At 40.6% G+C, this 25897-nt stretch overlaps 1 protein-coding gene across 1 annotated transcript in view; it reads right to left on the reverse strand.

Moving 5' to 3' along the window:
• The window catches only part of LOC115791949 (delta-sarcoglycan-like), a 137864-nt gene that overhangs the window by 63130 nt on the left and 48837 nt on the right, over positions 1–25897 (reverse strand). The window contains exon 2 of the mRNA XM_030746258.1: positions 20918–21103. Within this exon, the coding sequence (XP_030602118.1) occupies positions 20918–21103 (186 nt within the window). The remainder of the gene's footprint in view (positions 1–20917; positions 21104–25897) is intronic.

Here is a 25897-nt window from a genome sequence, read left to right on the forward strand (position 1 = left end):
TGATAGGTAAAGCTGAGTATCATCTGCATAACAATGAAAATTGATGCAGTGCTTTCTAATAATACTGCCTAAGGGACGCATGTATAATGTAAATAAAATTGGTCCTAGCACAGAACCCTGTGGAACTCCATAATTAACCTTAGTGTGTGAAGAAGACTCCCCATTTACATGAACAAATTGGAGTCTATGAGATAAATATGATTCAAACCACTGCAGTGCAGTACCTTTAATACCTATAGTATGCTCTAATCTCTGTAATAGAATGTTATGGTCAACAGTATCAAAAGCTGCACTGAGGTCCAACAGGACAAGAACAGAGATGAGTCCACTGTCAGAGGCTCTAAGAAGATCATTTGTAACCTTCACTAATGCTGTTTCTGTACTGTGATGAATTCTGAAACCTGACTGAAACTCTTCAAATAAACCGTTCCTCTGCAGATGATCAGTTAGCTGTTTTACAACTACTCTTTCAAGAATCTTTGAGAGAAAAGGAAGGTTGGAGATTGGCCTATAATTAGCTAAGACAGCTGGGTCAAGTGATGGCTTTTTAAGCAGAGGTTTAATTACAGCCACCTTGAAGGTCTGTGGTACATAGCCAACTAATAAAGACTGATTGATCATTTTTAAGATTGAAGCATCAATAATTGGAAAGACTTCTTTGAACAGTCTAGTAGGAATGGGATCTAACAAACATGTTGCTGGTTTGGAGGAAGTAACTATTGAAGTTAACTCTGAAAGATCAACTGGAGCAAAAGAGTCTAAACAAATACCAGCAGTGCTGAAAGCAGCCGAACATGAAGAATAATCTTTGAGATGGTTATGAATAATTTTTTCTCTAATGTCTAAAATTTTATTTGTAAAGAAATCCATGAAGTCACTACTAGTTAACGTGAAAGGAATACTCGGCTCTACAGAGCTCTGACTCTTTGTCAGCCTGGCTACAGTGCTGAAAAGAAACCTGGGGTTGTTCTTATTTTCTTCAATTAATGATGAATAGTAAGATGTCCTAGCTTTACGGAGGGCTTTTTTATAGAGCAACAAACTTTTTTTCCAGGCTAAATGAGCATCTTCTAATTTAGTGAGACGCCATTCCCTCTCCAGCTTTCGGGTTATCTGCTTTAAGCTGTGCGTTTGTGAATTATACCACGGAGTCAGGCACTTCTGATTTGAAGCTTTCCTTTTCAGAGGAGCCACAGTATCCAAAGTTATACGCAGTGAGGATGTAAAATTATTGACGAGATAATCGACCTCACTGGGAGCAGAGTTTAGGTAGCTGCTCTGCACTGTGTTGGCACATGGCACTGAAGAGCATAACAATGAAGGAATTAGATCCTTAAACTTAGTTACAGCACTTTCAGAAAGACTTCTACTGTAATAAAACTTATTCCCCGCTGCTGTGTAATCCATTAAAGTAAATGTAAATGTTACTAAGAAATGATCAGACAGGAGGGGGCTTTCAGGGAATACTGTTAAGTCTTCAGTTTCTATGCCATATGTCAGGACAAGATCCAGAGTATGATTAAAGTGGTGGGTGGGCTCCTTTACATTTTGAGAGAAGCCAATTGAATCTAACAATAGATTAAATGCAGTGTTGAGGCTGTCATTCTCAGCATCTACATGGATGTTAAAATCACCCACTATAATTATTTTATCTGAACTGAGCACTAAATCAGATAAAAAGTCTGAGAAATCAGACAGAAACTCTGAGTAGGGACCAGGTGGGCGATAGATAATAACAAATAAAACAGGTTTTTGATTTTCCCAATTAGGATGGACAAGACTAAGAGTCAGGCTTTCAAAAGAATGAAAACTTTGTCTGGGTCTTTGATTAATTAATAAACTGGAATTGAAGATTGCAGCTAATCCTCCTCCTCGACCTGTGCTTCGAGCATTCTGACAGTTACTGTGACTCGGGGGTGTTGATTCATTTAAACTAACATATTCATCCTGCTGTAACCAGGTTTCTGTAAGGCAGAATAAATCAATACGTTGATCAATTATTAAATCATTTACTAATAGGGACTTGGAAGAGAGAGACCTAATGTTTAATAATCCACATTTAATTGTTTTATTTTTTGGTGCAGTTGATGAAGCTGTATTATTTATTGTTTTTGAATTTTTATGCTTAAATAGCTTTTTGCTGATTTTAGCTTTGGTTTTTGGTGGTCTGGGAGCAGGCACCGACTCTATGGGGATGGGGTTTTGGGGGGATGGCAGGAGGAGAGAAGCTGCAGAGAGGCGTGTAAGACTGCAACTCTGCTTCCTGGTCTCAACCCTGGGTAGTCAGTTTTTAGGAGGGTTAATAAATTTGGCCAGATTTCTAGAAATGAGAGCTGCTCCATCCAAAGTGGGATGGATGCCGTCTCTCCTAACAAGACCAGGTTTTCCCCAGAAACTTTGCCAGTTATCTATGAAGCCCACGTCATTTTTTGGACACCACTCAGACAGCCAGCGATTCAAGGAGAACATGCGGCTAACATGTCGCTCCTGGTCTGATTGGGGAGGGGCCCAGAGAAAACTACAGAGTCCGACATCGTTTTAGCAAAGTTACACACCGAGTCAATATTAATTTTAGTGACCTCCGATTGGCGTAACCGGGTGTCATTACTGCCGACGTGAATAATGATCTTACCAAATCTACGATTAGCCTTAGCCAGCAGTTTCAAATTTCCATGAATGTCGCCTGCTCTGGCCCCTGGAAGACATTTGACTATGGTCGCCGGTGTCTCTAGCTTCACGTTTCTCAAAACAGAGTCACCAATAACCAGAGTTTGTTCCTCGGCGGGTGTGTCGCCGAGTGGAGAAAAACGGTTAGAGACGTGAACAGGTTGGTGGTGTACCCGGGGCTTCTGCTTAGGACTACGCTTCCTCCTCACCGTCACCCAGCTGGCCTGTTTTCCCTGCTGCTCGGGATCTGCTGGGGGGGAGCTAACGGCGGCTAAGCTACCATGGTCCGCACCCGCTACAGGGGCCTGGCTAGATGTAGGTTTTTCCAGGGTGCGGAGCCGAGTCTCCAGTTCAGAAAGCCTGGCCGCCAGAGCTACAAACAGACTACATTTATTACAAGTACCGTTACTGCTAAAGGAGGCCGAGGAGTAACTAAACATGGGAGACCCAGAGCAGGAAAGTGCAGGAGAGACAGGAGAAGAAGCCATGCTGGTAGTGAGTCGGCTAAGGGCTAAGCTACTAGCTGAGCTAAGCTAGCGAATTTCTAAAAACAAATAAAGTGAGTAATGTGAATACAGGTGATTCAGCAAAGAGTATGCTATTTAAAGTAGGTGAAGATTACACTAAAATATGTTATTATTCAGATAAATCGAGTTATACAGATATAACAGCTAACAGACAGCAAAACACTGCGCTCCGAAACAGGAACAGGAAGTGATACAATACCGCAGTGAGAGCCAACACCAAGAAATAAACTCAGCTGGAACCTGATTGAAGCTGCAGATCTCGCAGACAAAACGCATCATTACTTCATGCAGATCCTACACAGATCCATACTTTTAAAGGATATCAGCGCTTAAATCGCCTGCCACATTATTCAGTCTCTGTGTGACTGATGCAGCAATTCATTTCTAGGTCTCGCAGACCTTTTCAGACAGAAGCAGCTGTACGAGAGCAGGAAGCCACAGGGGAGTTCAGCTGCACTCGCACTGTTGTGTTTGACGACATAATGAAAAAGGAAAAGTGGGTGAAATGAACGAGGCTGCTTCTAATTAAGTGCAATCTTAATTAGGACCATTTTAACTCTTCATTTGAAATTTATGGTGATTCTATTAACTTTTAATGACTTGTCTCCCCTGAGCTCTTCTTGTTCCTGACATGGCCTTTGAAGCCCAGCTGCAGGTGCCCCATCTTACCACTACTGCTTTAGCCTCTGTTCAGTATACACATACCACATTCAAGTCTGTGTACAGTAATCCCTCATTTATCGTGGGTGTTACGTTCCAGGACCACCCGCGATAACTGAAAATCTGCGGAGTAGGGACGCTATATTTATTTTAATACTTATACATTATTTTAGTAGTTATACACTATTTTAAGTTTTTATAAACCCTCCCCACACACTTATACACCAAATATATACATTACTGTACAACACGTACTACGCCTGTGAAGAACGAGTACCGCAAAAACCCGCAAAACAGCGAGTCCGCTAAGTAGCGAGGGATTACTGTATTATAATTCGTTTACAGAGGAAATAATGATCTTAGGGTAAAGATATATTAACTGAAGTGCTTTACATGAATTGTCATGAATCACGATGGAAATAAAGAAACAAAATATAAGTAAATGCATACACAGGTTGTGTTTGAATACTTGGTTTGCTTGGGAAGAGACCTGGAAGTATTTGCGTAGATGCCATAAAAACAACTGGTCAGATTCTCTAAATGCTAAAGAAAGGTATGTCAGTGTTTCCTTTAATACCTCCTTTAGCAGAAAAAACACTGGAGCATGCCAACACACATTTCAAACCAATGCAGCATCTGATCATGAAAACAAATACAACTGACATGTGATGCAAATCACGTAAATGTAAATTACTGTTGTGTTTCCCATCTGAAGCCATACGGTTTGTTAAATTTACAGGTGAAGTCTGAATGAAAGACATTCTGCTTCTTCTGCAGGTTTTTTTTTGTTCTTGCACAAAGCCCTTTGTAACATGTTTATCGAAATGCTCTTTAAATAAAGACATTTGGTTTTATTAAAAACTCAAAGGGAAGGTTGTATGATAGTTCAGTTTGGATTGGTTACATCTTCATTTTGCTATATTGCCAGCCTTTAGTCTTATCATTGATTACTCTGACTACAAAGATAATGAAAACCTTAATAAAGGTAGGACTTAGAAGTGGTTCAATTCCTCAGTGGGAAGGCAACATATTAGTGGGCAGCAGGGCAGGGTGAGCAACACTTCCTAGTACAATCATTTTATTTGATCATTATGACCAATGAGTTTTATTCTATTTTTAACTTTAGGGACGCTTCACAAATATCGACATTTTCCAGAACGTACAAAGCGTACGACAGCGGGGAGGGGGAGTAACACCCAGCGTATGCTTTTCAAATAGAAAATGTCGGTCGGTCTGTGTAATATGAGCGCTGCCGTCTGACCGCCGATGGCTGAGGCATCCACACCACTGCACCATTGCGTGGTCTGCAGCGATATGGCCTCCGGTCTGGCGGATCAGTTCAAAGGCCTCATTGAATTCTCTAAAATAGTCCATCACTGATTCACAAAATGACTCTACTGATGATATTAGACAAGCTGTGAGTGCAGCGCAGCAGATGTGGAAAGCAGCCAAACCTGCCGGAGATAAATTCAACAAGAACTGGAAGCATTGTTCCAAAAATGGAAACCGTACGCAGTAAACCGCAGAAAACTGTGATGGATTTTATTCTACATGTTCCTGGCATGTTTTCATATATGCTGGCCCGGATATTTGTGCGTAATCTGGTGAAAGTCAGCCGGCACTGTTGCCAACTTTTGTGTAAGAAAACTTGCTGTCGGCTCTCAAAAATCGCTGGAAATCGCTAAAAGATGAATAGGGGTTGGGGGTCTTGTCCCCCTCGGTGCCGACCGAAGAGAGGTCCGGGTGATGCCATAGCGCACGAAGGGACGCAGTATGTACACAAAACATGCGACCGTGGAGTTTTCAGGTTTCCGGTGTTGTGTCAAAAAGGGATTTCCAATTTTTTTTAAAAATGTTTTATCTGTGCTTTTATCGGAAAATATACTGGTGCTCAGGATTTATGAAGGGCTTATATATAAAATGAAGAAATGACTTGTTCTTACCCTCATTAATAAAGAATATATATATATATATATATATATATATATATATATATATATATATATATATATATATGTTAAGACGTTGAAGAAGAGGGCAAGAGATTGCCAGCAAAAGTTGCCCTTTTATTAACTATTAAATGGTTGCTGCCAAAAACAACAAAATGGGACTCTGACTCTCCCTCTCGTGCACACACATGTTCAAGTACCAACAAAACGGTGGGAAATCAGAACATCTGCACAGAACGGCATCTAACATTAACAGAATCGCTACAATAAGAAAGTCACTTTGCCAAAAAAATGACTGCAACTTCTATCATGTGACAGAAATGTTCTTTATGACTGAAAATGAATTGATATCATTCATAAGAGATGATGTTTGAGAAATGCTTGACAAATTATAGGCCCACAAGTCATTTACAACAATATAAATACCAGCAATAATTTTTTGGGCAAATACTAGAAACAGGCATGAAGTTACAGCCAACAGTAACCGCTGAGTTATAAATTAAAGGCGACTTTTGCTGGCAATCTCTCACCGATCCTTTCAACGTCCTGATGGACGCTGCCGTGTCAAGATTAACCTGGAAGTGCACGGCCTAAAATTAAAAAGTTTTGCGAGACCTCGCAAAAGTACATCTCTTTTTTTCTCCCATTTTTTTTCTTCCTGTGTCCCCCATAGTTTTAATACTTCCTATTACATTACAACACCAAAGAACCAGGTGAAATTAATTGTCATGAAAAAAAGATCAACATTTTCTTTGTACTCTTTGGAAAATGTTGACAATTGTGAATCATCCCTTAATAATCAAATTATATTTTTCAGAATGCCAGCTCTTATACAGCCTGCAAAAACTAGCACACAGGGTGAAGTATCTAAGATGAGCTTTTTGTAGTCAATCCTCAAGACATCATGGTGTCAACACAGCAAGCCCAGGTCAACAACATTCACCGTCAACTGGATTCTGTGAGCAGTGCTGTTCTCTTTTCCTAAGTCCATGTGCTTTCTCCTTTACATATTCCCTTGACCTCATAATGTTTTCCATTAAGGAAAAGTAAGGAAGGAGGTAAGTTTTTCAATCATTCAACTACCACCATAGACTGTACATTGTCAAAAGGCAGTGCATTCTTATTCCCACAGTGCCAAACACTGCTGTTCTGTTAAAGCTGCAGGCATATCAGAGATATGCACACGGTATCCTTTGGCCTTGAGCCCAGAAGGCATTTTAAGTGCAAAATACAACAAAGTTTGAACCCCCCCTCCCAAAAAAAACAAAAAAAAAAACTTCAATACAAAAATAGATGATCACATTGACCAAATTGTTTCTAAACTTAATCAGAGTTTGGACATAGTCCCAAATGAAGTTTCTCTAAAATATTTAGACACCTAAACTTGATTTAAACTTGTGCACAAATCTGTTTGTGGGGTGGGGGACCAAACAGCAGAAAGAGAGACCGGACAACAGTTCTTGCTGGATCCAAATCCAAAATATTGCATCATATTTGACTAGTATGTATGACAGGACAAGGTGGGCATTACTGCTGTTTTTGTCAAAGCTGTGTGTGATGCACTGGGTTACAGCATTAGTAAAATAGGGGGAAAAAAGCGAAGAAGAAACCGGTTACCTTTCTATGTGAAGGGCTTACGACTAGGAAGGGTTGCTTTCCTTTCATTTCCACACTATCGTCTTTACACCCCACAGTACACAAATCTTTCAATCACATTAGGGTATTTGTGATTGTGTGTGTGTGTGTCTGTGTGTATACTCAGTGTCACAATTGCATGAATTGATAATCTACTGGCCTGTGCTAATGCATGTTTTCAAAGGGGCCATTTGTTGAGCATGGAGCTCTCAAGTTGAACTTAACACACTTTTTCATAATAGCAGAGGAGAGCATTGCCTGGGATGGAGGAAATGTCATGCAGTAATCTGTGTGATCACATGTGTTTCTGCTCTAACAACCAGCAGCTGTATAAAGAGGATCTCATCACTTGATGCACTGCTGCACCTTTTTCCACAAAAGGAATTCTGCTTGAAGTTAGTTTGAAAGAATTTGGCGCCCCACAATATATTACATGCATTTTTTAAACATAGCATTTTTGGGTGATTTCAGTAGCAAACATGTAGGACACCAAAAAGAACATAAGAAACTGCATTTCTGAACTGGGTCATGGTGCACTGCAATAATGTTTGTTCCGTTGGAAGATTTGTACTGTTTGTCTGGCACAACAGGCTGATGAAATCGAAGTTGGTGAAACATATCAAAGAACATCCTTACTGAATCTCTCCATGGAGGGAAAATATACTCATACAGTCAGGTCCAGAAGTATTTGGACATTTATGCAATTGTTTAATATTTTTCTGCCTCTGTACACCACCACAGAGGTTTCAACAATGAAGATGTGATTGAAGTGCGTTAAAGAATTTCAACAAAAGAATCACGTTAACTCTGCACAGATCACCTGGTGGGAGGCAATCTGTCTCAAAACAATTATGGCCTGGCTTAGACTGACTTCAGTCACTCAGAGGTTTGCAAATAACTGTTCATCTATAAACACAGACTGTCAATATCTAGCAATCAGTCTGAGTCAGTCTGCAGTGATGAGCGAAACTCATCTGAGCCGGAATAGGGGACTCAACTAGTGGCCAAGTGGTTCTATTCTCATTATATTTCTATATCATCACAAACAGATTGCTTGCAATTACCATCTTGATCCCATTCAATTGCAAACTGATAGCAAACTGACTTTGTCATACAGCTGTCTTGACCAACCAAAGTTTCAAGGCGGCAAACTTTCAAGATGGCAACTGATGGCGAGTGTGTATATATATATATATATATATATATATATATATATATATATATATATATATATATATATATAGTAATAATAGTTTGGGATTTTACATTATAGTTTAGTTTTTGTTAGTTTTAATTTTTCATACTCAAATTTGTCGCTAGTCGCTTTTTGGAAAAAAACTCCCTGGGGGGGGGTCTGAAAAACCGCTAAATCTAGCGACAAAGTCGCCAGATTTCACTCTATACTTGTGCCGAAGTGGCAAAGACGATTTTCTGGTGAAGATGGGATACTTCAGCACCCTTTAGTTATAACACATACACCTACATCTACTTTTTAATATTCTAAGACTGTGTATATATGCATTTGTGAGCTGTACAAATGTAATTACTTGGTTAAAAGAAACGACCACTAGGTGGTGCAATGCTTCTCTGGCTGGGAAAACAGCCAGTCAAACTCTGAGAGGCAGGAAGGAAGAGTAGGTTATGGCAGGGCATCACAGTGGTCTACCCTCAGAAGTAAGTTAAAGTTAAAACCTGCACACTTTGCTATCCGATTATAATGAGTATTTTTAGATTATTTCAGATTGCGTTTTATGTGTCAAGTAGTTTCATACAGTTCTCCATGCATTTCTCTGTTAGCTAGAACTCATCTTTATGTGAGCTAAGCTACTTTAGCTGTTGGTAGCTAAGACAGTACATTCCAGGTCTATGAAAGCGATCTCTAAATTTATCTCCAGGCTCGGATATTTTTATGATGTCGACCAGCATGTAGGCTTGGGGAACCCTCTAAGCCACTTGCTGGTCATCTTGTTGTACCAGCAAGTTTGTGAAAGGCTACCAGCATTAGTAGTGTTGAGATTAAGAAATTTAATGGAATGTTTTATATTATTTTTTTCTTGTTGTTGTTTTTATTTATAGTACATTAGTACAAGTACATTCATTGTACCAAATCGCTGCCCGGAAGCTGCTCTGATAATAATATCCTATACTGAATTTGGCTGTGAACATCTTGAACTGTGCAGTTCATGAAGTTAAACATAATTCTGTCAGTGAAGTGTGAAACTTACCCATTCACTAAACATTTTTAGGAATCCCCCCATATATATATATATATATATACACTGCTAACAAATGTACATGAACAAAATGAAGACACGGTTTTGGAAAAGATGGAGGTTCAGTCGTCAATGCTGACTGACACTTGACTTGCAAGTAGTTTAGGGATCATAAAGTAAAATGGTACGAGGTTTTAAAAGGAGAATTTGTAAGTTTCACACTTCACTGACAGAATCACATGCACAGACTCACTTGGTAGTTTGAGCTAGAGGTAGAAGTAGACATGTCATTCCTTGGTTTGCTGTGACTTTTAATCCTTCCCTTTTTTAAATGTATCTACCACATTTCAAATTATTCCCTTATTCTATACTCAGCAGAGTGATGCATTAAAAACATTATAACATTCCCTGTGCAGCTCTCTGTCAGAACATACGGCTCAGCTTCAGAGAAACTGCTTTCTGATTTATGTAGATCTCATATTAAAGCCCTGCTGTGAAGCAGACTTCATGTTTTATTCACAGCAGTGGCCATGTGTTGTGTGCGCATGTGTTTCTATGTGCAATATACTAAAAATGTGTCTTGCACTCTGTTGCATCTGAATTGTCACAGGGACAGTGGATTACTAAGCAGAGAGACAGACAGCAACAGTAAGGAAAAATAAATTGAAGGGAAGCAGTGAGAGAAACAGAAAGTCAGAGGGACTTAAAGGGGACATATCATGCTTTAAGTCCTTCCTTTTCATATGTAAGTCATTCACTTGTGATCTATATAAAATAGAACTGCAATGCTTTGGTCCAAATTCCTCGTTATTGTAGCTCCTCTTTTGACCTGCGTCTTAGAGCAGCTCGTTTTGGTGCCGTCTCTTTAAATGTGAATGAGACATTTCACGCCCCGCCCCCCTCCAGGTCGCAGAGCGTTCCACTCCACCCTGTTCGGCCATTTTTGTAGTTTGATAGCAGCGATATGATTCGCTACCGGCAGAGAAACAAGGAGGACTTTCCCCACTGATGTGAGTACATTTCTGAGAAAAATAACATTTAACCAGGCACTTCGAAGAGGCTCTGATGCTGGGGGGGGGGGGGGGGGGGGGTAAGGAAACGTGTGGGTTAATACACCCAACAACCGAACATTTTGACTTGTCTACTCGCAACTTCGGCGTAACCGAACTGGACTACAAAATCCCTGTGAGGGACAAAAAAAAAAAAAAAAATGGAGGATTCACAAAATTGGTTAGCTGGAAGTCCATGTCCTTGTTTAGCAGTTCCACGGCAAATACTGTGACGTAACAGATAAGAAAACGTAACAGGGAATAGAGAAAACTGAACAGACTGAAAAATCTGACCCAAAAAGAATATAATAATATCTACGCAGCACCGGGAGAGAATAAATTTAAATTTCCTGCACGCCTAGACACTCAAAGTACGCAAAAAAATGTATTTAAGGGCTAAAAAAAGTGGATTTTGCATGATCTCTCCTTTAAAGCTCATCTCACTCTGAGAAGACAGTAGCAGAGTTTATTTGGTTGAGTTGGAATATATGATGATGAGTTTAACATTAGGCAGTGGTGGTTAGCACTGTTGCCTCACAGCTAGCAGGTCTGGGTTAGACCTTTCTCTGTGGAGTTTACATGTTCTCCTCCACGTCTGCGCAGGTTTTCTCCAGGTACTCCGTTTTCCTCCCACAGTCCAAAGACGTGGGGTTAGGTTAGTTGGTGATTCTATAGATGTGACTGTGAATGGTTGTCTGTCTCTTTGTGTTGGCCCTATGACATGCTGGTGGCCTGCTGTGTTTTTTATACTTAGCATCTTACTTTGTAGTTTATGCTGCTCTTTTGTATTTACTTATATGAAGCCCTTTGCAAATGCATTTCAGTGCTTTGCTATATCAACAAAGTCCTTAAAGTTACAGTGTGTAAAATATCACCACTAGATGTTAGTATATTGCAGACTACAGTGAGCTGAGTGTTCTTACTCCTCCCACTTCAAGTGCATAATCCTAGCTACAGTTGCTGCTGTGGGATAAACATGTGTTAGTCAGCCAAGAGATCATAAACATTAAATTTAGACTGCACCCCCTAACAGCTGCGGCTGCCTGGCATGTTTCTAGTACTGTTTGTGCAACAAAAAATATTTTTGTACCCACTATATTTAAACATATAATAATATCAACTGCAATAAATCAGGAATAAAAAAATGCATGTGTGTCTTTTTACCTCAAAAACTCTGTTCAGCTGTAGTGAGTGTACTCAGACAGCAAAGTGACTCTGGACCGACTCTGCCCTGGAGTTTGTTTTCAAGGGGCCTGGGAAACACTGGTGGAAGATCTAATTACACACTAATTCATGTATATTTATGAGTGCAACATTTTTTTTTTAAATAAAGTCAAAAATTACTGAAACTTTAATTAAATTTTTTTGTATTTGTTGATAGAAAAAAAGTGAGTCAGCAAATTTCAGTCTTCCTGGGTTGTGGGGGAAAATAAATACACAACCAGTGTAACCAACGTAGTGACTTTGTCGCTAGATTTAGTGACTTTTCAGACCCCCCAGCAACCTTTTTTTTCCAAAAAGCAACTAGTGACAAATTTAGCAACTTTTTCTGGTGATGTCAGTGACTTTGGAGAGTTTTGGAGATAGGCCAGAAACCTGAAATCCTCTGCTGTCACCGTGTTTTGTGTACCCCCCCCCCCCCCCCCCCCCCCAGGGCCTCACTTCAGCACTGAGGGCATAAAGATGAAGGGTTGAATATAGCGCTAGAGCTAGCAATCGCAGCCCACATAAGTGTTTGTGTTAAATTTGATATGCGAACATTAAATAATATGGGACAAAATTGATTTATGTAATGTGGGTCATGGCAAAGCATTAAAGTCATGAAAGTATTTCATAAAGTTTATTTGTAGCTGTAAACTGTTGTAAATGACTTTTTGGCTTAACATTTCTGAACCATAAGTCATACATATTTCTCATTTTGTCATTTTGAGTGAGAAACAACACTCCTGTCACAAGGTAGAAGCTACAATCACTTCTTGGCTGTGATTTTTATATATTATTTATTTATCAGGGTAAAAACTGTCATCGACATTAAAAATGCCTTTTTTTGAGATCACAGTTCTATGAAGAGTGGCCAAAAAGTACAGGATTTTTTTATAATGTAGGTACCAAAACCCTTCATAAATCTTGTTGACTACAGTCTATTTACCAATGTGAGCAAAGACATTACACATAAAAACATGGAGAAACATCAAAATCACTTTTTGACAGACGATCACGTTTTGGCACAACATCGGAACGATCCAGAACAACGTTTTTGGTGCACATGTCTGTAAGTATTCACGGTACTTCAGCATCTAGCTAGTGCTACAGAAGCGGAGCAAAAAAAAAGGGAGTAATGTGCTATGGAAAGTAATTAGGGCCCGAGCACGAACTGTGCGAAGGCCCTATTGTAATTGCTTCGTTTATTATTATTATTATTATTATTATTATTATTATTATTATTATTCAGGCAAATGAATTGGCTTTTTGGGGGCTTTATCATATTCAAAAACTCATGAAACTTTGCACATGCGTCACACCTGGTGAAAATTTAAGTATTTTAATGGGCTCGGGCAAGGGCGCGCCCAAATGGCTCGCTAGCGCCCCCTAAACTGGAGCCCCACCGCTGTGTTTCACGTACATGAATGAAACTTCATACACATGTATATCATGTCCAGGCGCACAAAAAATCCTCTGGGAGCCATGCCCTAAACCCAACAGGAAGTCCGCCATTTTGAATTAATTATGCAAATTTGGCGATTTGCAGCCCTCACACTTTTTCTAATAACTCAGAGGTTTTAGACGTTATCATCTTCATATTTGGTTTGTCTAACCTACACCCCCAGGGGAATCTAAATCTCGAAAATGGTGAGTTTTTGCCAAGGGGGAGGGGTCCTTATGCCCCTTTGAACTTTGATCATTCGCCATGAAATTTTGATTGCCTCTCATTCATACCTACATGATCCAATGTGCATCAACCTTCTCCAGTAGGATGAGGGTGCCCCCCTGAACACATACATATGACAATATTTAATATCAGTCGCAGCGCCACCTAGTGGGAACAGGAAATGTCATATTTTACACTTGGAGGTCCAGCTCCAAGGTGGTTTAGCAGAACCATCTCAAATTTCACCTGGAAAGCCTTAATAAGTTGGACTTACTGTGTTTTCAAAACTGTGAGTTTTTGACAAAAGGGCGTGACCCTTATGGGACGGCAAAGTTCGATGATTCGCCATGAACACAAAAATGGCTGTAACTCAAAGCCAACTTGCCCAATCTGGCTCAAACTTCAGTGGTGTGATAAGCACGCTGCCCTGAACACATTCATATGCATAAAGTCCATAAACGTTAGAGCGCCGCCTAGTGGCAGCTCGGAATATCTTAAAATAGCATGTTTTTTGAGTAGCCCCGGAGCTACGTTTTATCTACATGTATGAAAATGTACAGGCTCATGTAGCATACTAAGACGTACAAAAAAGTCTCTTGGACCCATACCCCAAACCCTACAGGAAGTCGGCCATCTTCAATTGAAGGTGTCAATTTTTGCGATTTCCACGCCTGCTATTTGAACGAACTTGTCCTAGGGCATTTCACCCACTGACACCAAATTGGCTCCAAATCATCTACGCAAGTAGCCCATCAAAAGTTATTCATGGTTTTGTAGAATATTGAACGGTGTTGCCATGGCAACCCTCTGAATTTGGACTTTTTTCAATTTCAAATTCACAGAGATTCTAAACATCAGCCCCTGGGCTGTGCTTTCTCTATGTACCTGAAAATGTGCCTGCTGATGTAAAATGCTAAGATCTACAAAAAAGTCTCTTGGACCGATAGCCGAAACACAACAGGAAGTCAGCCACGTTCACTTTAAAGTGTCATTTTTGCAGCATTTTTCGCCTTTTTCAGGCCTTTTTGCCTCAACTCCTCCTACGGCATTTGACCCAGTGAGACCAAAATGGCTCCAGATCATCTACACAAGTAGCCCATCAAAAGATATTCATGGTTTTGTAGAATATTGAATGGTGTTGCCGTAGCAACCCTCTGAATTTGGACTTTTTTTCCATTTCAGGCCCAGATAGGTTCTAAACATCAGCCCCAGGGCAGTGCTTGGTCTGTGTACCTGAAATCGTGCATGCTGAAGTAACATCCTAAGACGTACAAAAAAGTCTCTTGGACCGATAGCCGAAATCCAACAGGAAGCCTGACATGTTCTAATTAAGGTGTAATTTTTGCAGCATTTTTCACATTTTTCAGGCCTGCTATTTGAATCATCTTCTACTACAGCTTTTCATCCAGTCACACCAAAATGGCTCCAGATCATCTACACAAGTAGCCCATCAAAAGATATTCATGGTTTTGTAGAATATTGAACGGTGTTGCCGTAGCAACCCTCTAAATGTGGGATTTTACTCATATACCACAGTGCACCAAATTGTTACATCTCTGACATACATTGTCCGATCTGCCTCAAACTTCACAGGCTTAATGGGAGGGTAAGGGAGACTGGACACACCCCTCTATCAGCTTTGTTTCACACTCATAACGCCACCTAGTGGTAACAGGAAATCAGTAGGACACTGATACTCATCATCCTATGGTCATTACAGTTTCATTGATGGCTGCAGGCATTACATAGAGCATTGTGACATATTAATTAGTGGGCACTCACCGACGCCACCTAGTGGAAGCGGGAGACGATCGACGCGAAGTACGGCTAGCCTGCTGAGCCGTCAGCAGCCGGGTGAGCCAGCTACTCTCTCGTCTGCGAGAACCTCCGAGCGCGGTTCGGCTGGAGCGTGCCACGGGTCGACGCGCGGCTTGGCTGGAGCGCGCCAGGGGTCGACGCGCGCCGGGTGCGAGGGCCCGCTCATCGCCGCTTGCGGCTTTAATTTAAATTGCAACTTTTCTAAATGCTCAACAAACGTCAGTAAACACACAAAGTGTTTGTGTGCAGTTTGTCACACAGTGTGTCTGTCGCTATATGTCCAGGGAGAGAAAAGAATGAGAGAGAAATTCTCCCTTCAGAGATTTAGAAAGACGGAAGAAAGAGGACAGGAGAGGAAGAAGAGAGGTTCGATTTAAAGGTAAGGACTGCTCAGTGACATCTGATAAACTGGAAATTTAAAACTTACATTTTTTAAATCAGATATTGGATCTGTATGTGAAGTTATGATTTTTCATATTGTGAAATGTCCTGCTATAAACTGAGCCATACTAACTTTGTGTTAGTCAAAGGTTGCATTAAAATGAACAAATAATAAAATAAAGGTTACATCAAGTGCAGCAGAGATGAGTTTGAATTTCACTGAATTCAACCTTTATACCAACTGCATACTGTCAGTATAAACAGCATAGTGTCACTGTAGGGAAATCAGCAAAGATGGCTCGTGAAGTCCTGGGTTATTGTTGTTGAATTCAATTGTGCAAATCCACACAGAGCAGTAAAACCCAGAACAGCAGCAGCAGCTGATCACAGCCTGCACATAAAGAGAATCTAGTGGAACTCACAATAGAAATTATTGTGCGTTGTGATTCTTTTCCCCACACTGAGCCTCTACAACCAATCTTAGGGTCCCCCCCACCTGCTGAATCCCACTGTAACCCCCGACAGCACTCATTTTCCTGTTCAGGTGAGGCAGAGTCGCCCTCTACACTGTAGGAAACAGCAAATAGAGATTTTTTAAAATTCCCTTTCTTTGCTCATGTTCTACATAACACTGTTCAAGCCGAGTACATTCATTAGAATTTAGATTGAAATAAAATTTGTATTCTCATGTAATAATATTGTTTTTCATTATAATAATATAGCAGGAGGTTCAGTTAGCTATGCACAAAAATAGGTGGCAGAAATGTCCTCCAGAGAGCCACGTTAATTTTTTCGCTTTTACTTGAGTAAAGAAGTTGAATCAATGCTTCAACTTTTACCAGAGTAATTTTTAACACAAGTATCTGTGCTTCTACTTAAGTAAAAAATGTCTGTACTTTTGCCACCTCTGACTTTAATGTACATTTAAAAAAAAAAAAAAAAAAGAACTTATGACATTTTATAAAAAGGGACAAAAAATGTATGATTAGTTACGAGGGAACAAATGAATCCAAAACAGAAAACACATCACCATAAAAGACAGTCCACACATTTAACAGTCGTGTCTTCTGTGACAACAGGAAAACTGGCAACAATCAAAGTGCCACAAAATACAAGCGAGGAATTCGTTCCCCGCTACTCACATCCAAGCTTTTTCATACTGTCTCGTTGCCAACCTGCAATCTTTCTGGACATGTGAACAGTCTTATTGCATTTGTCCTGTCGATGGACAACACACAATATGAGGCAATAAAGTAGAAAGTAAGAATGCTCACCACAAATGAATAAAAGGAAAAGAGCAGACTATCGCGTATTACGGCTTCCAATTTAAATTGGAAGCTGCTATACACAGCAATAGTAGTTTTGATGGTTTTAATCCTTTCTTAAAAATGACACCAAGTTAAAAAAAAAGATTAAAAAAAACTCACCCAGGTGTGCAAAAAAATTGTGTTTTGTCTTCTGTAATTAAACCAGCAACCACTGCATAATTAGCAAATTGTGCTGTTCACCTTTAGCTGGGACATCGTTCCGTTAAGACATGTGGTCTCAATGTGTCAAATGCAGATAAAAGTCCATAAACATAGAACTTTATATTGTTTTGGTTAATCAAGATGACAGTAAATGGATATCCATCCATCCATCCATCCATCCATCCATCCATCCATTCGCTTCCGCTCATCCTGTTCAGGGTCGCGGGGGGGCTGGAGCCTATCCCAGCTATCATAGGGCGAGAGGCAGGGTACGCCAGCCTGTCACAGGGCCAACACAGAGAGACAAACAACCTTTCACATTCACATTCACGCCTATGGGCAATTTAGTGTAGCCAATTAACCTAACCCTAGTAAGTGCACGTCTTTGGAATGTGGGAGGAAACCGGAGTACCCGGAGGAAACCCACGCAAGCACGGGGAGAACATGCAAACTCCACACAGGGAGAGGGAGAGGCCTGGGCCAAGGTGGAATTGAACCCAGACCTTCCAGATGTTATTCTAACTGTGAGGCAGCAGTGCTAACCACTGCGCCACCGTGCTGCTAAGCTACGCAGGGTCGGGCCTGGTTAGTACTTGTATGGGAGACCACCTGGGAATACCAGGTGCTGTAAGCTTGGCTTACAGCCATACCATCCTGAACCCGCCCGATCTCGGAAGCTTTTATATGCAGATTGAAATGGGTCCACTTTACTTTGCACCTCACCGAGAACATGATCTAAGGTGCCGTTTACACGAAGCTGTTTTCACTGGAAACGGTGTCGTTTTGATGCGTTTCAGCCTTTCGTTTACACGATGGCGTTTCAGAAACGATCCGCGTTTACACGAGGACATGTGAAACGATGAAAACGATGTAGTTCCCATGCCAGGCCACAAGTTGGCGTTGGTTTTCTCTTTGCAAAGTTTGTTTACGCAAGACGCGCATGCGTGGAGTGACACAGTAGGTAGTGCGGCAAATTGTTCATTACTTACAAAACGGCCAATGTGAGAGGTTTTGTGTGGACCGATGATGAGGTTGGATCGCTGCTGCACACAACGCTGAATTACAGAACGGTCAAAACACAGGAAAAGCATAAGAAGCACTCGTGAATCCGCGAGTACTGTTTATCAGTTTGCGCGTGCGCGAAAAACTGGCCGTCGCAACCATAGTGCGCATGTGCGAGTCGAGCGTTTTCAAATCACCCCGGTTTCAAGTGTTTACACGAAAACGCAAGCCGGTGCGTTTCTGAAACGCTCCACTCTGGACCCCGTTTCTGAAACACATCGTTTTCACTCTGTTGTTGTGTAAACAGAAGGGCGAAACGCATCAAAACGACACCGTTGTCGTGTAAACGCAAGGCCGAAACGCATCAAAACGACACCGTTTCAAAATGAAAACGGTCTCGTGTAAACGGCACCTAACACTGTTATCTCAACACTGCTCATTGCAATAGGTATTAGTGAAGCTGGCTGGTAATCCTTTAAGGTCTGTGGTTTTGATGCTTTTGGTACTCAAACTATAAGTGAAGATTTCCAGGATCCAGGAAAACGAGTTAGATTTGAGACAAGAGACCGTAAACATGAATATTGATTAGTGCATTAAAAAAAAGACTCAAGAACTGATGAATTACTTAATAATTAATGAATGGTACCTTTCTAGTGATTCTTAGTGGATGATAATATTGTAGATAATGGTGAGAACAAACTGATCTGTATTGATAAATCATGAATGATTCATGACTGTCATTAGATAATGAATACACTGACCACTTTCTTCAGGTATGTGCCTGATTAAGTCAGGAACCACTAATAAGCAGCACAGAACCTGTTAAAGATTAGTTAATATTACTGAGTATCGTGAAAGATACATAATACGGAGTAGACAGTAACTAATCCCTCAATAATTCATCATTATAATTACTTCCTCTTTCAAGTGAGTGGCTACTGAGTAGTGAATCATTACTCATCCATAAGTTAAGCAGAGAAACACACCAGGCACGACTGCATCACACTACAGCTCTGAAGCAGCCGCTGGAGCTGATCACACCCACTCAAGATAAAGCTTGCTATTCTACCAAATGCTTGCAGCACATTTCAGAGGTGTCCCAAAAGCTGCCCTCTGTTCTGCGCTGCTGAAAATAGTGTGCGGTCTATTTTATATAGAAGCCACATCAAGTTTTGCAGAGCTGGAGGGCAGGGAGTTAGATACAGAAATGGCAAAGAGAATCCGGTCAGTTTTCAAAATGAAAGACACCATGCAGACTAAACGCCCCACTTCTGAAATGCTCCCAGTGTGATGTGAAGCTGTGCAAAGAATGAAACAAAAAACTGCATCAAAGACAGTCTAACTTTTGCAGATCTCAGCTGAGTCTCTGATTAGAACAGTCAGATATCTGTTTTCATTTGCTCATTTCAAAGATGACTATTTGCTCATTAACACATAAGGGAAATCCAGCATTGCCAAAGTGGATAAGCACCACAAAGGTTGACCACACAGGATCCAGTGACGTTAACAATTTGCGTTACGAAGCCCAAAATGGATCTGAATCGATTAAAGAGTTCAGATAGGGTCTGCTGTGCACAGGAGCATGGCTTCCAGAGCCACTGGTAATGTTACTAGTCTTTGCCAGGAAGGAGGCTGGAATATAAACACGGTTCAGACCTCAGGTTCAGATAACAGTTACAGTTCCAATCCACTGTTAAAGACTTGCACCCTGATGTGGTCTACTGCAAAAGGTGCAGCAAATGATGACGCAAAATGTCAGCAACAGAATGAAAGTTCATCTACATTAAATATATGAAAATATTGCTTAGCAAATGGGAAAGTGTGGAAAGTGCTGTAGGAAAACAATCCAGCAGTGACTGCTTAGCACAGAAAATAAAGCAATCTTGATGCAAAGTAGTCTACTGTGTGGTTCTCTGGTAAAGTTATTCATATGTGAAAAGCGAAGCCCTGAGCGTTTGTTTTGTTTGATGTAGTGGTAGCACGGAGGAGCTCAGGGAAGAGGAGGAGGGCGACAGCTTTACAGTTCAGGTTTTATCCTTTAGATCAGGTTCAGTTAGACAAAATGCACTCTGTGTGGAGAGAACAAATTGTTTTGTGATTGTCCCCCCCACCCTCCTTTTTTTTTTTTTTTTTTTTTACAAGATGGAGACAAGTAGCAAAGGAAGAGCGAAGGGAAAAGGAATGCAGCTGAAAATGGATTTGTACAGAGACATGCTATAAAGTGAGTTTCACATCATAAGCTATGATTTCAAAACAAATCGAAGACGCCTGGCGTTTTTCATCACTCAAACCACCTGCAGAGGTAGTCAGATACAGACAACTACCGAAGCCAATCTGCCAACTATTTTACCAACAATGTGCGTAATCAACAATATGAAAATTAAAGAAGTTATCACACATGAAGCCTGTGAGCAAGCAAACCCTGAGCATGTTTGTTATGGATAAATAATGAAGAAAAACACAGCATCATATTGAAGCAGAGGTTTAAATGTCACCCTGCTAGAAAAATAAAACACCTCAAAGATAAAAGCTCAGTATTTAGTGAGCGGGCCAACTAAAGTCTGCGTACTGAGGACGCACTGAGAATGAGGAAAAAGCAACAGAATGGGACTAAAGAAGTGCACTTTTAGATGATGTGAAGAAATGCCAACAGCACAAGAACGCAAAAGGGGTCTTACTATGGTGAAGTTCATGACTTTGAGGATCCAGATAGTTAGTGCCAAGTTGATCAGGATCAGGATCATCAGCAGCAGGACGAAGAAGTAAAGGCAGCGTTTCCTCCAGCCGTATATTCCCACTTTGTACACTTGTGGTTTCTCTGAACTCTGGACATTGTTCCTATGAGTGCACTGTTCTTGGGTCATCTGAGAAGAGACAGAGAATAAGAAACAAAGGATTATGGCTGAGGGCGACATGTTGACCTTAGTGTTGCTTACTTCTAACAAGACTGCCTGTTTCTTTTGGGCATGCTGACAGCCTGGTTTGCACTGACAACACTGTTTATTTGGATAGCTTTTATTGGGCAAACAAGTATCATGAAATGCTGTGTTTTGTCCCCTCTGGCCTGCTGTTTCATCTGAAGAGAAGCTTACATGGTATCTGTATAGTTAAAACTGCATTAAAGCTTCAGTGGTCAAAGATCTATAAAAGACAAATAAAACCAAACAACACAAAACCAACTACATAACACATCAGAAATTAAAAAACAGGCAACCCTCTTCCTGCAGCTCTCCCACTTAGTTTTAGGTCCCACTCCTCAAATAAGTACTAGTACCATGTACTAGTCAGTGTGTAAATGTGCTTCAGATTTGCAAAAAGTAGTTCTGACATTTGGCTTCACACAAGACTCTCCCAGAGGCCTACACTCTAAAGCAGTATTAGAGGCTTAGCAGGATAACTTCAGGTTTAACTCTGAGATTTAAATGCTACAGAGGTGATTACATGTTTTAGCAGGCCAGATGTACTGCATTGTAATTTATGCTGCACCGGTGACAGGTGCTACAGAGCATATAAGAAATTAGATAAGAAATTAACATGTGCAAAACTGTGACCTCCTGACCAATCACCAGTTTTAGAGCCAGATTTTGCCTAAGAAATACAGTACAATCATTCCATTAGATGACGAATGTGGATGTTTTTCAGGAGCTACTTAATTCCCCTTGTGATGGACTGCGCACTGGTCCAGAGTGTACCCCATCTCCCCTCCTATGGAGGGATGGATGGGTGGATGGTTTATCCCCCACCCACCCTATCCAGATGGCTGCAATCATTTTTAAAGCCATTTCATTTTTTCTGTAAACCTTAGTAAAGCAAAAATAATCCCAAAACAGGGGACCAAAGGCTTGTACTTAAAACCTTTAAAAAAATTACAAGTCAGCCTACTTACCAGTTGCAATTCTGTTTTCATATTTATTCTTTATTTGCTCTCACCACAGGTGTACCTTAAGCTAAGCTAGACAGATATAATTATAGTCAGATCTATGCACGTCATGGGGCAATGATACTGATGTCTATTAACTCACATGAGCTGGCATTTTTTTTGCATCTGTTTCCTCATGGATTTAATATACTTTGCTTATAAATAACTTTTCCAGTCATACTGACCACTCAAACACATTTGTGAAACAATAATTAAAACAGTACGTCTACATATTGTACAGTTCCAGCAGACCAAATCACATTGTTCTGGCTGCAGCAGCTGCGCTTTTTTCACTTGTATTATGTGTTTAACCTCAAAGCTGCTCTGCTGCCCGAAGACATGTTTATGATTGGTCACGTGCCGCAAACGCAACTCTTTCATGTGAACACACTCGTAGCTAAATTGAAAAGTCCTCTGCTCAACCCATGCACAGCCACATGTTACACTGTATTGTTACCAACCACTTCATGAGATATACCCGTTTGGCTGCACAAATATCTAATTAATCAATTAGATATAGATAGCAACGCAGTGCATTTCAGTATGTAGATGTGATCAAGTCGACTAAAGTTCAAATTGAACAGCAGAATGGGGAAGAAAAGTGATTTAAGTGACTTTGAATGTGGCATGGTTGTTGGTGCCAGATGGGCAGGCCTGAGTATTTCAGAAACTGCTTATCTACAGGGATTTCCCACATGAAGTAACAATCTCTAGGGTTAACAGAGAGTGGTTTGAAAAAGAAAGTATCCAGTGAATGGCAAAATGAATGAGCAAAAATGTCTTGCTCATGCCAGAGGTCAGAGGAGAATGGCCAGAGTCCTTCAAGCCAATAGTAAGGTGATAGTAACTCAACCATTTGTTGCTACCAAAGTATGCCAAAGAGGATCTCTGAACATGCCAAAGCTTGAAGCAGATGGGCTACAGCAGCAGAAGACCACGCTGGGTGCCACTCCTGTCAGCTAAGAACAGGAAACTGAGGCTACAGTTCACACGGGCTCACCAGAACTGAACACCAGAAGACTGGAAAAACGTCGCCTGGTCTGATGAGTCTAAATTTCTGCTGCAACATTCTGATGTAGTGTCAGAATTTGCCGTAAACAACGTGAAAGCATGGATGAATTTCTTGACACACTTTGGAGGCCTACTTGAGTATTGTTGCTGACCATGTCCATCCCTTTATAACCAAAGTGTATCCATCTTTTGATTGCTCCTTCAAGCAGGATAACATGCCATGTCACAAATCTCAAATCACCTCAAACTGTTTTTTTTTTTGACTATGACAATGAGTTGACAGTACTGTATCTTACTGAATGCCACAAAGAATTAATGCAAAAGGGAGTCCAATCCAGTACCAGCAAGATGTAACTAATGAAATGGTGGGTTAGTGCATGTGGCCTATTCGGCATAGTTACTATGGATTTTTTGTTTAATGACATCAAAACCCTGTCTTGGTTGTGCTGATGCAATATCTTTCAAACTGTAATGGTGAATGTTTTAGCATTGTTCAGACAAAGAGCAACGTTTCTATTCATCACAATCCAATAATCATTTGTCTTTTAGCTCCTATTGGGTCTTCACCGTCTCCTGAGAAAACTAGCTGGCTGTTAGGCTGCTAAATGTTCCACTGGTGCTGGTCTGGAACAGCAATAACAGCATCAATTTACTTTAATCTGGCCTTTATATATTCAGCCGTTATTGCAGCCCCTTGGGGCTTTATGGTGGAGCTGACAATGATTGCTTGGATGCAGCTCTGCAGAGCCTCTGAAGAAAATGACTTTAAGATAAGAAATTGGCCACAACTTAACATTACTACAAATAACATGCCATAAACATTCCTCTCACATACCCCTATCCAGTAGCTCTCTGTTGAGCCACTGACCGGCCACTCAGTCCTGGCACAATGAAAGAGTTTAGTTAGCGATTGCATTGATTGATTACCCCATAAGTGGTCTATAACTCTATTATAATCCCTCTGCCCCATTGATGCGCTGATAGTTGCGATTAATGATGACTCTAATTGTCTGCCTTTGATGATGAGGAGGCATTGTTCACTTCTAGCGCCATAATAATGGCCTAATAACTCTGTGAAAAAAATACAATTTACTGTCAGTCGTGCTTTAGAGTGCGTGCCTCACCCCACCAAAGCCAATTGTTTTTGACAACCACACGCATTACCCACTAACTGAAACAAATGGCACAAGACAGGGCCCCAGTGAGAGAGTCCTGAAAGCTACAGAGGAGACTCCAAAACACCCGTCAGCAAAAATGGGGAAATCTCATTGTGTATGGTCCGATTTTCATTTCTGTTTGAGGGGAGATGCAGAGAACTGAAGAGGTACAGCTTAGCAATGTCTAGGCTGATAGATAAGCCTGAAATAAGCACTATGAGAATAAACAAAGCTAAGAGAGGCATAAAACTGTCCAAAGTTGACACAAGAAAGCACCCACACAAAGCTCACAATAAGTCTTACCAGTTTTAAATATAGAATTAAGCTGAAGATTAAGATTCTTGTGGCAAATTTTCTCTTTTCCTGGCTCTGACTTAGCCGTCTACCTTAATCTTACCTGTGAAGCTGTGACTGGCTTGTCTGCTTATTTCAGTCGGGGAAACAGCTATCAGTAAGTATGACCCCAGACATATAATTTCTGAATAAGTGAAGATGAGAAAGCTGCGACTGACACATTAAAGTCAACAAAAGCAGTTTGCTCCACACTGAGCGCAAGAATGTTCTCAGTGAAAATCCTGACAGTTGCAGGTGATTTAAATACTACAACCTGTGCAAATGGACATTTTGGTGTGATCAGCTGAAATAAAAGGTAATCAAATGCTCTGGAAAGTATGGATGACTCACTAAATGTAGATGTGTAGACTTTAACAGTAAACATGAAAATGTACTATTGAAAATATCTTGGATTAACCCTCTGAATATTATGTTTGGCAGTGTGGCAGGCAGGATGCATACCCAAATGCAGAACTCCGGAGGAAAAACATGGCGCTAAAACATGGCACTACAGGAGCAAATAATCAAATTGACTAGGAGACTCTGGGAACACAGAACATGGAATCACACTACCAAGGGGAATGAAGGAGGACACTACACGGAACAGAAGAAAACTGAGGTAATTAGGAAGAAAGGACACAGGTGAACAGAATCTGACTAACGAGGGGAAGCAAAACTAAACACAATGCACATGAAACAAAATAAAACAGGAAATGGCTAAACATGACAGAAATGCAGACTGGACATGAGAACACACGGGAACCAGGAATTAAATTCAAATAAACTAAAACCAAGAGCAAAACTCCGAAAACTAAGCTAAGTGCCGAGGACACAAATAAGGAAACCAACCAGAAACTATAAAAAGGTAGAGTCACTGAGAGACATTAGATAACAAAATTTGAAAGTCCAAAAAGCTGAAAAAACTGGATCACAGCCCATGGCAGATCTAACCCTCAAACCAACTCTACTGTATATGAACAAAGGACTTTCTTGGAATCAATGTAAATAGGTTGTGATGTGTGAATGATTATTTGTTACCCCTTGATTACCAAGATTTGAGAGAACAAAAGCCAAAAATGTCATATTATTATAGGGTTAGCAACGGGCAGTTAGCATTACGGGGCTTCAGTATAGTATGTATTAGGGATGGCATGATACCACTTTTTTAGGTCTTATACCGATACCGATATTTTATCTGCCGATACGATACAAATCCGATCTTTTTAAAAAACAAAAAA

This window comes from Archocentrus centrarchus, chromosome 14 (assembly GCF_007364275.1).
Source record: "Archocentrus centrarchus isolate MPI-CPG fArcCen1 chromosome 14, fArcCen1, whole genome shotgun sequence".
Lineage (NCBI taxonomy): Eukaryota > Metazoa > Chordata > Actinopteri > Cichliformes > Cichlidae > Archocentrus > Archocentrus centrarchus.